Source organism: Gallus gallus, chromosome 9 (genome assembly GCF_016699485.2).
Source record: "Gallus gallus isolate bGalGal1 chromosome 9, bGalGal1.mat.broiler.GRCg7b, whole genome shotgun sequence".
Lineage (NCBI taxonomy): Eukaryota > Metazoa > Chordata > Aves > Galliformes > Phasianidae > Gallus > Gallus gallus.
The window spans coordinates 633,241-646,532 of record NC_052540.1 but is presented as its reverse complement, the minus strand read 5'-3'; the positions used below and the strand labels follow the sequence as shown (position 1 = coordinate 646,532).

The 13,292-nt window shown below is 39.1% G+C and overlaps 2 protein-coding genes across 23 annotated transcripts in view; one reads left to right on the top strand and one right to left on the bottom strand.

The window, feature by feature from the left end:
• Positions 1-13,292, bottom strand: part of GIGYF2 (GRB10 interacting GYF protein 2) — a 73,478-nt gene that overhangs the window by 32,988 nt on the left and 27,198 nt on the right. For 17 of the 22 annotated variants that reach the window (XM_046898361.1, XM_046898363.1, XM_040705503.2 and 14 more), the window contains one exon: positions 12,867-12,907. The exons of 1 other annotated variant lie outside the window; for it this stretch is intronic. In XM_046898361.1, coding sequence (XP_046754317.1) covers positions 12,867-12,907 — 41 coding nt within the window. Of the gene's footprint in view, positions 1-4,351; positions 5,139-5,521; positions 6,861-6,974; positions 12,909-13,292 lie in introns of those variants that run through there. 4 more of the 22 variants (XM_046898366.1, XM_046898365.1, XM_046898367.1 and 1 more) reach the window with 4 other exon arrangements.
• Positions 62-8,031, top strand: KCNJ13 (Potassium inwardly rectifying channel subfamily J member 13). Its single transcript, XM_015277211.4, has 3 exons — positions 62-169; positions 5,453-5,933; positions 6,646-8,031. Exons 2-3 carry the CDS (start codon positions 5,456-5,458, stop codon positions 7,266-7,268), a joined length of 1,101 nt encoding a protein of 366 aa, XP_015132697.1. The 5' UTR covers positions 62-169; positions 5,453-5,455; the 3' UTR covers positions 7,269-8,031.

Here is a 13,292-nt window from a genome sequence, read left to right as displayed (position 1 = left end):
ACATACAAACCCATATTTTTTTTTAATTCTTATTTTTTTGAAAAGGAGATCTCTACCAATCACTTGTGGGAAGTTTCTTGCCAGTGCTGGGACCAATATACAAGTGGTCCCTTCCCTAGAGCCCAGGTACACCCCTTCTCCTGCATACAAGCAAATCCTTCAAGGACTGGTAAGTACCCTAAACAATTTCTCTTATTATATGTTTAGCAATTATTCTGTCATTCTGCAATGAAAGAAAATGAATTTCTCAGGGCAAAAATTTTTATTTCTAAAGCTCGCCAAATTCAGTATAACCTTAAACAAATGCTTCTGATTCCCTCTGCTGAAGAAGAAAAAGCTCTCAAATGACCTCAATTACAACAGCACACAGAGCAAAACCAAAGCCATCATGCAATGCTCTTGCAGAAAGCTTTCAAGATCAACACTTTGGGAAAGACTCTGCAATGCTCTGCAAACAAGGGAGCATCGCAAGTCTACCACCAGTCTAACCAGGTGTTACATGCACAAGTACCAGGAGAAAGGCTTCCTCACCTCGTTTCGTCAATCAACTCAGCATTTCACTTCAGTTCCACCAAAAATGCAAGAAATTAGCTCTATCTGTTCAGACCCGCTTTTAACATCAGTAATTTATTGTCATGTCTTCAATCACTTTTAATCAATGCATTCTGATCTATTGCTGTTGGACACACCGCTGTGAGCTAGCACTACTGACTTAGGAATCCATTAATGAACATCAAGTGCCAACTGCCACATCCTAGAAAGCTATCAGTCATTCTAGACAAGCTTTTGAGAAGTTTGTATTGTGTAGTGCAGGACTGCTCTTCAAAAACACCAAGGTCTTCAAGAATCAAGTCTTTAACAAGTCATTCCTCTGTGCTGTAATAAGATGTATTCTACTCTATCCCATTTCACCCTTTTTTTCCCCCCTTTTCTAAAGTGCATTCTGTAATAAACAGTCGCTGAGGGGCAAAAGCAAAGCTCTGGTACCCTATGTTTTGTGCTATTTGCTGTGAAAATTATGACTTGGGCTCAAAGGAAGTTCTCATCTTCACAGCATTTCTTTATATTTGTATCAAGTCTTGAAAACTGTTATCTTAATTCTGCTGACTGCCTGGAAAAAAAGTTGTCACCAACTTCTATTCATCTAAATGAGGAATTACCTACAAAATCTAAAGGAAAACATGCTCAAAATTCTAACTATCCCACTCACAGCTGTAGCATAAGCTTTCAACTAAAGCAGTTACAGCACTGACTGAATTACCTACATCTCTAAGAGCAGCCCTAGTACAGATTACATGACCCAGTAAAGTCATCAACTCTGGAAAAAAGTTTGTTCCCTAAGGTTAATATCAAAGCAGCAAGGATTATCATCCCACAGAAAAACAATATTGAGACTTTAAGAGCAAAAAAAATGACTTAAAAAAAAAAAAAGATAAACCAGAAAAAAGGTAATCTGAATAATCACTGCTTACAGCACTAATGTGTTTAATTCTGAAGTGTAAGGTTACCCAGACCCAGGTTCAGTAAAAAGAGGGCATGATACCATCACTTGGATTCTAATTAATCCTCAAGTTCTGACACAGCTGTAAGCAGTTTTTGCAGTACTCTCAGGAAACAGCAAGTCCTCTTTGACTGCCTCACTGCTGCAATGAAGCAGCATGCTATAAACTGCCCCTAATCCCTTCTAAGATCAACTGGAACAGATTATAAGAGTCGAAGTTGGGCAGGTACGGCAGCACTGTGGATCAAAGCTCCATAGAACAGCATTCAGGCTCCCAAAAGTATTGCAGGTACATTAACTTATCAAGCCAAAAGCAGACCCAAGTGTCATTTTCAGTTCCTTCAATTGGGAAGGCAGACAAAAACGTGAAGACTGCAAATAAGTCCTCATCATTTAAAGGATGCCTTAAAGATGGAGGAAAGCACCACAGTGGTGCAGAGCACAATGCTATTTCAAAGAGCTGTCACAACACAACAAAGCAAATATCTCAGTAACAAAGTAAAGCGTGGGAGAGTAGTTGTGTTGGATCATGAATTTCAGAAATGCAAGCAGTATTTTGTAAGGTCAAGTTTTTATTACACACATCATTAGCAAGTCAGGTCAGTTTAGAACCTGTCCAGCCACTAATAAAAGTTAAACTGTGGTACTCACCCTACCCGACTTGTCTGACAAGATTGTAAGAAGGAAAGAAATCAGAATGAGGGACAGAGACAGTAAAGTAAGAGGTTTAACAAAACCTAAAAAGAATCACCAAAGACATTAGAGTTGGTGATAACCACTGATTTTCAATAGACTGGAAACAGGAAGGATTAGAAACAGTAAATGGAAGTTAAAGATTGGCCAGAAAGCAAAGAGAGGCTTAAGAAAATCTTAGCTGACAGCTCCTCTCTTTCTAGTCAGGGGTTATCAGCTTGCAGAAGAAACACCCCAAAGCTACAGTTTCATAAGCCAACAACCAGGAAAAACAAAACCAGAGAAAAAGCATATCATAAGGTTAAAAGATGACATTAGAGAAACCTGGTCTAGGAACTGTATCCATTCAGCACTGGAGACCTGTTAGCCAACAAAACACAAAAGTCAAGGTTGCACGTCTTCTCTAAAACTTACTCTGAAACTAGGATTGATGTGGGGATATCAACGACCACACTGCATAGGATCAGACTAGATCAGACTAGGTGGTCTAAAAATGTACTTCACCATTTTATTAATTTATTACTAACAGGGAGATGAAATTTACATTTTTGACTACATTGGGCAAAGAAAGAAGTACACAGAAGACAATTATCTTCAAATTTGAAGTCAGATTTACTCAAGTTGACTCTGCTTTTGAGAAATACAGTAGCCTGACTAACTTTTTCACCTTTTATACTAAAACAACTGCATTCATCTTGAAGCCTAGTTGCAAGTTTCTTTCCTGGGGAGGGAACAAAGCTTCCAATGCTACTGTTGCCAACCACTCAGCTAGGTAATGTTTTAAAACAGTACTAGACAAGAAAGATCAGAAGCCTCTATCAAACGAGATCAGAGCAGTTACCTGGTGAACCACACAGGTAATTTCCCTGCTGGGAGTCTCAAGAAACACCAAGAAAGGACCATTATGAAATACAATGCTGGAGGTTAACAGAGGTTCTCTTTGCCAAGTATCCTTGTGATGTCTGTAATAGCTCTTCTTTCACAGAATACATTCTAAGCAACCTGATGATGAAGACTAACTGGATCTTTTCAGAGCTTTGCCTGAGAGTTAAATGATTAACCACCACCCTAGAAAGCTCCTTACCAAGGAAACTGAGATCCTACTATACTGACAGCATTCTGCTCTGGGTAATCTGCTGCTTAATGCAGATGCAAGGAAGGTCTGAAACAGAGCCAAAAAAACTTATCAACTGTGTTTTCTTTTCCTCATTGTACTTATTAACACTAATGAGTATTGTCACCAACCAGTTAGTAGAACATGCACATTTTCTCAGCATGTTTTTCAGGCCCAACTGACTTTGAGACTATAAAGCAGATGCTGCCCTCCGATATACCATATGAATTTACAAGCACTTTTTTTTTCCTTCAAGAATGCATGAGGTTACAGCTAGAGGCATGTTGTTCTGTAGGTGTTCTCTATTCAAACAGAATCACAGAACTGCAGAGGTCAGAAGGAACTTCAACCACATCTGGAGTACTGCATCCAGTTCTGGGCTCCCCAGTTCAAGACAGACAGGGAACTCCTAGAGAGTCCAGCAGAGCTCCACAAAGATGATTAGAGGCCTGGAGTGTCTCTCTTACAAGGAAAGTCTGAGAGACCTGGGGCGGTCTGAAGAAGAGAAAACTGAAAGGGCATCTTATCAAGGCTTATAAATATCTAATGGGTAATAGTCAACTGGATGAGGCCAGGCTCTTCTCAGCCAGAACTATTTTAACGTGAGGGTAACAGAGCACTGGCACAAGCTGCCCACTGAGGTGGTAAAGTCTCCTTCTCTGAAGATAGTCAAAACCCAACTGGATGCTTTCCGGTGAACCTACCATAGGGAATCTGCTTTAGTAGGGGGCATGGACTCCTGAGGTCCCTTCCAACCCCTATAACTATGTGATTATCAAGAGCAAGTAAACAGTCATGAAAACTACTGGTTTACAGGATCAGAGATCACAAGACAGCGTTCTTTTTCATTTAACATTTCATCAATTCGTTCCGAATTTTAGGATCCTTAGATCTAGTGTGTCTCAACATAAAACTGAGATGGCTTTCTTGGTCATAAACGGAATCCAATTCCTTTAGCTTGTACATACACTTGTTTTACATGCTGAGATATTCAGAAAAAGGGGGAAAATTGATGAGAAACTGATAAAACTGATGAAACATACCATGTATAATTATGGCTTGCAGAATTTATGTATATTTGGAAAATCCTCCTCCTATAAAAATGCATCCTTCACAGCTATCTGTAAACAGATCATACACACTGTTTTAAATTATCTGTTACATTAATTGTTCCAGGTGAACCTTAAATATTCAATGTTTATCAACGTTAGGATTTGGTTGGTCAGCATCTTCTGAAAGCCACTCAGCATTCCTGATGAGTTCATTAAGTTTTGATGTTAGAAGACTGACAAATGCCCATTTTGCTTCCCACACCCTGAATTCTACCCTCATCCCCTGATTCCCACACACTTGCTGTCCTATTTTCTTATTTGGTCACTAATAAAAACACATTGCTTAGGCAGACTAAACTACAAGTTACATATCATTGTTTATTACAAGTATTGCCTTCCTGCCCTCCTTCTATCCTATGCTTACATAAGTGAACTCAGACTCAGAAACAGCTATGCCCTGAATACTCTCTGTTTAGCTAGACAGAGTAGGTACAGACAGCAGTCATTTCCTGAGCTAGAAAAGCCTGAAAGGACATCTATTTTGGTAGAAATGAGCTAAACTACAGCATCCCCCGAAAATGAATAATCACGTTACAAAAATAACATGTAGTAGTATTGCTAATAGTAGTACTGTTAATAGTATTCATAATAGTATAGGTAAACCATTATACACTGCTTTAGTTACAAAAATTAGACTAACGGTTACAAAACTAAACCGATACTAGGCAATTATTTTTCAGATACACTGGGCCAATCCTTCCTCCCCCCGTCCCCCACCAAAGACTTAAAGCATGCGATAAATATAAATTCAGGAAAGTCAAGTATACAAGTTATATACAATGACCAAGCAAGGAAAATGTGAGAAATGGTTACATTTTTAAACTTAATCTATTTTAGCTAAGTATTACCACAAATAGTGGTAAATTCCACCCCAGGCTCCTGACTTAATCTTCTCTGGACTGCAATGTATAAGCCCTCCTTTGTTGGCTGCAGTATTTCAACCCCTGCTGATGTGTCAAAAACTGTGAACATTAGGCAAAACACAAATATGCTGTACTGCATCAGACTATTTTCCTCTTTTGTCTCTTCCAGAACATGAGAACAGATACAACAGAGAGCAATAACACCAAATCCAGTACACCCCTCCTAACCCAAAGATACCTGAGAATGGTCACAAAGGATGGACACAGCACATTCCAGATGGATGGTGCACAAGGACAAGGTCTGGCATACCTCCGAGATGCCTGGGGAATACTAATGGACATGCGCTGGAGATGGATGATGCTTGTCTTTTCCGCTTCTTTTGTCATTCACTGGCTAGTTTTTGCAGTGCTTTGGTATGTGCTGGCTGAGATGAACGGTGACCTGGAGCTGGACCACGACTCTCCACCTGACAACCATACTATCTGTGTCAAGTACATCACCAGTTTTACAGCTGCATTCTCCTTCTCACTGGAGACACAACTCACCATTGGTTATGGTACCATGTTCCCAAGCGGGGACTGCCCCAGTGCTATTGCCCTGCTTGCAATACAGATGGTCTTAGGGCTCATGCTGGAAGCCTTCATCACAGGTAATATCTCACATTTAATCTTGAGATATGACAGGTTTAATGTCATGTAAGTCAGAAATAAGTACGAATCATAGTGGTACCTGAGAGAAAGTTCAGTTACTAAAGGGATTACAAGATCGCAGCTATGTAATAATTAATAATAGGCAGTATCAAGATTTGCATTAGAAAGTATTACTATTCATTGGTTGATACTTGTGGTAGTACCCCAGTTACCAGTCTCAATCACTTACTTGTTATACCATGATCTATTTCTCAATGGAAAGAATCTTTTCAATGGGATTAATATTTGTAAAGCCAATTTAACAGTTAGTTGTATATTTGTCTAGGTGGAAATTTTTATTCATCTTTAAGTCAGTATTTAGTATTCCTCAGTACTTAACATAATGGAAATTTCTAGGATGTTGCAGTTGTTCACAGAGACTTTAAGTTCCTTAAAGTGCTTCTCAGGTTTAAGGTACATCAACAGACTTTAAGTATTCAATTTATTGTATATTAAGCAATAAATTTCTCAAGCAGTAGCCTATCAAGATTACATGCTATTGCTAATTACAGTATGTAGGGGCACTAAGTGGGCAGCTTTGCAGTTGTCAAAAGGACCTTGTACACTTAAGGCAGTTTCTATTCCTTTCGACTAATTTATGCAGCTCAGAGACTGCATGGAAACAACCCAGGCACAATCCTCACTTTCAATGCCTTCTTTTCCATGACACAGGTGCTTTTGTGGCAAAGATTGCCCGTCCAAAGAACCGGGCATTCTCCATCCGCTTCACTCGCTCTGCCGTAGTGACCCACACAGAGGGGAAGCCATACCTTATGTTCCAGGTGGCTAACACACGCTCCAGCCCACTCACCAGCGTCCAGATTTCTGCTATTCTTTACCAAGAACAGGAGAACGGTCAGCTGCACCAGACCAGTATTGACTTCCACCTAGACAGCATTACTTTGGATGAGTGTCCTTTTTTTACCTTCCCACTGACCTACTACCACTCAATCATCCCACCCAGCCCACTGGCTGCTCTCCTCCAAAGAGAGGCTGCTCACCACTTTGAGCTGGTCGTCTTTCTATCAGCGGTGCAGGAAGGGACAGGAGAAATTTGTCAGAGGAGGACATCCTACCTCCCCTCAGAGATCATGCTGTACCATCGTTTTGCCCCTGTGCTAGCCCGCAGTGCCAAAGGTGAATATCAGATCAAGATGGAGAATTTTGACAAGACAATTCCTGAGCTCCCAGCCGCAGCTGATTCAATGAATCCAATGAGGACTGCCAAGGAGATCCGCATCAACGGACAACACGTCGACAGCTTCCAGCTCTCTGAGACTGGCCTCACAGAATAGATGGAACAGACTTTGAACTTTGTGCTTTTTTTTAATTATTATTACATTAAACTCTGAGGTCACATTGACAACGTTCTTTCCTTGCCTGCCCTGCCATCTTCTAATGATCTCTCCTATTTTCCTCCTACTGATCACAACACAATATGCAAAGCGAAGAGAACTGACATGCCCATGCAAACTTGGGAGAGGGTGGATCAACCACCTAGGACAAAGGCAGGTACAAGATTCACAGTACTGCTGGGAAATCAGAAGAGCTACCTGCTGAAGTCACTAGATCGTGATTAAAGTTGTGTGATTGTGACGGGAGAGACTTCCAAAGCTGACCAAAATCCTAACTAACCTGCTTGCGACAAAATTGGACAGCAAAAATACAAGACAAAAATCTCACGCAAAACCAATATGGAGTCATTCAGTCAATACATTAGTCCTTGGATAAGCAACTCAGTTGATTCAAGACCCCGGTTTTTCTGTTATTTTCACTCTTTGTGAGATACTTGGTTATATCTGATTTCGGAGGGATGAACTTACTCTTAGGAAGTATTGCCAACCTCTCACAGCAGTGAGAAGTCCCCCTGCTGTGCTTGCTGATTAAGCAGAACTGTAAATATTATCTGTAGCTTTTTGTTCTGTCAGATATGAGGAGAACTAATCTCCTCATTGGTCTATGAAGACATTATGAAAAAATCTTGATGCATATGGCAAATGCTGACTGGAACATTTTTCGTATTTGGAAACACCAAATAAATTATTTAGCAGTGGAAACCAGACCATCGTAAGTGAACGAATGTGCTTTCTTGCAAGGACAACACATTCCATGCATCCTCAGCTTTGTGCTGCTTCTCAAGTAGGTCTGACCCTGGAGGATGCACTGCATCCACATGAGAAGTAGAACTGCATCCATTTGTATTTTATGCTTTTTAACATCAATATTTGCCTTTACATACAGCACAAAAGTATTTACAAAGACACTTGAATCAATTTTAAAATAAAAAATTAAACTACATGGGACTTTTGTATTTAAGTGCTTCCTAAGTCTATTGCAATTAAGACTTAAGTCTAAAGCTCCTAAATAATTTTAAAAGGTAGAGAATAAATAGAACAAAGGATAATTATTTACAAGCTCTTAACAAAAACAATGTTGACTGTGTTCATACTTGAAAAGTCAAGTATCAAAAGAAAGTTAATTTCTCAAAAGTGAAAGATATTTACTACAAAGATGGTCTAACTAGCTCTCATTTACAGAAGCATAAAACTCTACAAAATGTGCTTCCTTTTAACTTCAGTGGTCAGCAGCAGGAATAAACGGATGAGATAGCATTAACCGAACTCTTCTTGAGCCTCAAAATCAAACCGTGTTCACAATCACAAAGAGCTGAGCAATTTAGCTCGTTTCCAACTTGTTTAAGCACTGCCTCTCTACATTACAGATCTTAACTGGATTTAGTTTTGTTGTAGATTTTCCTCAAAATCTTTCATGAAATTTAAATTTATGTAAAAGCATTAATGAATACTGTGGAACTTGCAGAGCAACACACTACCAAATTACACAGCCTTCAACCCTGCTATTCTCAGTTGTTGACCCATACACAGTTTAGAGATCCCTCCTCAATCTTCCTATTAGTACCAATAATTTGCTATTATTTCCTTCTACAATGTTATTTATCATAGAATCAATGGAATCAATAATACTTGAAACCTTCTCAATACATTGCATTGGGAGAGAAAAGTCTGACAAATTAAGAACCAGTGCAAGAGCAACAGAATGGATTTGTGTCAAGTCTGAAATAACCAAGAGCAGTGCTCTGTGTGAGGTACTGCGCTTTCTCTCTCTTACATGCTCCATTCTCAGACAAATTACTGTAAAATTCACATGTATAATCTCAACAGGGTGGCACTATAATCACATCTTTTAGAGCCCAAGCTATAAAAAGCTATTTCTAATTTCAATTAACATCTAATCAAAGTTTTGGTTGCTTAGTCCAATGTCTAAATTGACTTGAGGGTTGCAAGTTGTCCCTCATTTTTAAAATCATTTCCTATTCATAGATGTGGTTTAAAAGGGGGTAGAGCAGCAAGTATAAAGAATACTTTTAGCATACCCTAGGTGCTGTCTTCAAATGCTACACTTTTGAATACACAGCTGAAGAATACTGCTGAAGCAAATGAGACATACAAACAACTGAATGTCTCTATCTCAGAACAGTGCAGAACAAAAAGCAGGTAGAACCATCAATATTGCTTTCACCGTTCTGCAGAACTGGTGAACCATGGAGTCTCAGGAAGCACTGGAAACAGGCCATGGGGCAAATCAGAAGCCTAGAAAAAGTTTTTTGTAAGCATAGATGCAAAATTGCATTCAAGGCTTTCAGTAACCCTGCCAGAGCAAATCTGTGATGAATCTTCTTTGGATATACCTACCTATACTAGTGAGGTAGGGAAGAAAAACAAGCCAGGAAAAATGAAAGAAATTCAACACCCTTGTTATATTCACAGGAGCAGCCTTTTTACGTTCAAGTCTTCTTAACTTAATCAATAAACACACATTAAACAGAACTAAATCAGGTTCCACAACTGACTTTCTAAATGTCTTGTTTAATCTACAATTATTTCTTACCAGTGTGTAATTGCTGGTAAGTACTCAAATCCCCGGGGCTACTAAGCTGACATTAGTCAAGGGGTTGCACAGAAAATTAAGCAGCTTTCGTGCAACTCCAAGACAGCTGTGATCTAGAAAACTTGCTCATTTTCTCTGCTAATGGCCTCAGCCTTCCAGACGCAATTTGCTGTCTCAATAAAGCCTGTCGAAACTTAGTTTGCAAGAGAAACTCGCAAATACTTGATTTGCATCTTAATTTGCAAACTGAAACTGTTTACACTGAGCATCAGCTAAATGAGAACTTGCAAACTTATGAGTGCAAAACCCCTCTGAAGAACAGTATATTCTTCAATATTTGAGAAACATTTCTCTACTGAATTACCCCCCTTTTATCTCATGATGTTTAATTGAAAGGTTCTTGCCCTGTCACCCATTATGAACGCTCAGAAAAGCTTTCTCTTATCCTTTATTAATTTTGTAGTGTGATCACCCTGAACAAAGAAAACAAAAAAGTTGACAACTCATTAAACTACGTAATTTGAGGCTGATCTAAGGCCCTATCCAAAAGCAATGGAAAACTGAAGCACTGTAAAATTAAAGAATAAAATCCTAAACTTGAAATTTTAAGCAGAACAACAGAAACCAACAGATATATCTGCTAGAGCACATTAGCCTACATTATAAACTGCGTATCAATTCACTCCGTCTTCCTGCTTTCACTACTATGTGAATGATATCCTAGTGTCTGGCATTAATGAGGGACATCTTTTGGTACATCTGTATCCTTACTTGAGGCTTTAAGTATTTTGTCATTCAAAAGCATGTACATAATATTAACTACTTGTTTATTAATCAAGGCTTGAATCAAGACATATCAGCACCTTCTGTGCATTCCACCTTACTTCTCCGAAGGTAAAGAGGAAAGAAATGGTGCTCCCACTTACAGGGCCATTCATCTCAAACAGAGCAATAACAAACATGAATGGCTAATTATTTTACATTAAGACATCACAAAGATTCTACATTTCTTGTCTTATATTGTGCTATAGAGGTTTTGGTCAAATAAGATTAAACTAGAAGAGTAATACAACAAGAAACTTAGAGGAGCAACCAGGTATTATGTGAAGTTTAGTAAGTGGAAAGAAAGCACCTCATCCTCTACAATGAACCAGGACTTTAAGAAAGCACAAGGAGATACCATCTTTCCAGAAAATCATTCCCAAAAGATGCACTCTGAAGTCCTGATGACTGATAATTATTACACAAGACATGCTGAAGTAGGTGCAGCATTAATGTCTATGTTCAGGTCCAAGCCAGCTTTCTGTAAGAACATCTTGCACAAGTTAAGTTCTCAAGTTCTAGTGAGAGATGCATCTCATCCTAAAGTGACTGGCAATATTTTCTTCAGCCTTAATCAGAAACATGGCACAATGTTCAGTCTGGATCTCGTAGTGCTTTGTTTTATCAGAGGAAGAAGAAGGGGCTAAATAAATAACCAATGATAGTAGATACTGCTCTTGCTGTTGCCACATCCATTTGTATTTTGTTAAAAAAAAATGCAGTCCTGAAACTTCAGCAGCACTTTTTTTCATTCTCTGAAGGTCTCTGCCTATAAGCACACACTCAAAGACAAACTTTCACTACTGGAGATATAAAGAGGGGGCAAATCTCAGCAAAATCCCAAGTTATTTTCAGGAGTAATCTCTTTCAAGGAAAATAGAAGACGAGGAAAACTAGCACCATCCCAGTTAATCACTTTTCATGTTAAAAAACAAAAAAATGAAAAGCATTCTTTAAAATATATAAAGGATCAATATGTACATGGAGAGAGAATTCAGAAGGCTTTGAAAGGAAACAAGGTAGTAAGATTCCTAAAAGTATAGGCCACAATGGTAATTTGGATTACTGAGGTAGAAACTCACACTACTCTCTCAAAAAGATAAATAAATAAAAATACTGACTGCTGTTCAGGCATTAAAACACGTTCCTATCAACCTCCAATTGCAACTGAATCTCCCCTGGGAAGTTTTGTTGGTCCTGAAACCCAACCTGCAGCCATATTTTCTGACCTATGCTTTTCCAACACATTCACTATGGAGGCTGTTTAGCCATCTACTAAAAGTTTGCTGACCGTCCTGCCAAGAACTCCCACTAAATAGCTGCAGTACATGCACGTGGAAACATGCCACAGAGAGAGGGGAAGGTCACATCAGGGAACAACCAGCACAATCCCATGAAACAGAAGACACAGCACACCCAGCTGACAGAGGAGAACCTTCCTTACCACTCACACAATGCAGATTCTACCTAAATGGATATGTTCCACTTCCCAAGCAACAATATCTCAACTCAAATTCAGGTGAATAATCAAAGAGATACACTGGGTCAAAATCAATGATTTTTCCTGAATATGGCCAATGTGAACCATCTCAGGAATACAACAGGGAACATGGCAGATACAATTACTGGTATACTCTTTCAGCTGTACTGGGAGAGAGAAGGAAGCAGGTAACTTCAATGAACAGAAGATTTCTATGAGAGCTTGAACTAGTTGGACAGACATCCATTCCGTACTCATAGGAACCTCAACATGTTGCCATTAGGATCTACTCCACACAAGTGAGCATTTAAGAAAATCAAAACAGTTGACACGGTCCAAAAGTTCTAGATACCAAAATAACACATGCCAGGAATGTTTAAAAGCTGTAAATACATGGTAAATTCCACAGAGTAGCCAGAGAGCTTATCAGTGAAGGCTCTTCTCAGATGCACAGGAATTTTTTTCCAACTGCAGACAACACACCCTCGTCAAACAAATAAAATCTACTTGGGGCAGAAACAACACTGAAAATACATTCATAGTAAAGCAGCACAGTACCACGAACCCTCTATTAACAAATCTGAAGCAGGTAAGAAAGCTTTAAGTACACATAAACCATTTCCCCAAAACACATCCTTGCTCCTCCCTCCCATCTTCTACCCATACAGTAACAAAACCATACCTGGATCTTTTCGCCCTGGTTTTTCAAAGCGTCTGTCTCCCCTAGAAAGGCAGAATAAAAGTTTCAAATAAGGTTTTAGAACTACTCCATTCATTTCAGGTAAGAGGGGTTCTTGTTTAGTTTGGCTTGGTGTTGGGTGATTTAGATTTTGTTTGGTTTTCCTACGTTCTTTGATCAGACCTTGATGGACAGGATTTTTCTAGGCCCAGATGACATGAGAAACTTTCAGGAATGCCAATATACACGTATCCTTTAGCAACTAAGCACATTTTTAAGTGTGGCCCTAAATTCTATCAATACAATAGCATCAAGACTAAAAGGCAAAGTGAATCCTTCAGAAATCTATATTTTTATCCACAAGTCACTGATTTCCATCTTACTGCCCATTGTTTATATTCTTTGAGTAGTTCCTTCCTCCCAGGAATT

Coding starts and splice junctions, on each gene's coding strand:
- KCNJ13 (XM_015277211.4), top strand. CDS start 5,456: ATGAGAACAGATACAACAGAGAGCAATAACACCAAATCCAGTACACCC. Junction 5,934..6,645: donor GCTGGAAGCCTTCATCACAG/GTAATATCTCAC, acceptor TCCATGACACAG/GTGCTTTTGTGGCAAAGATT.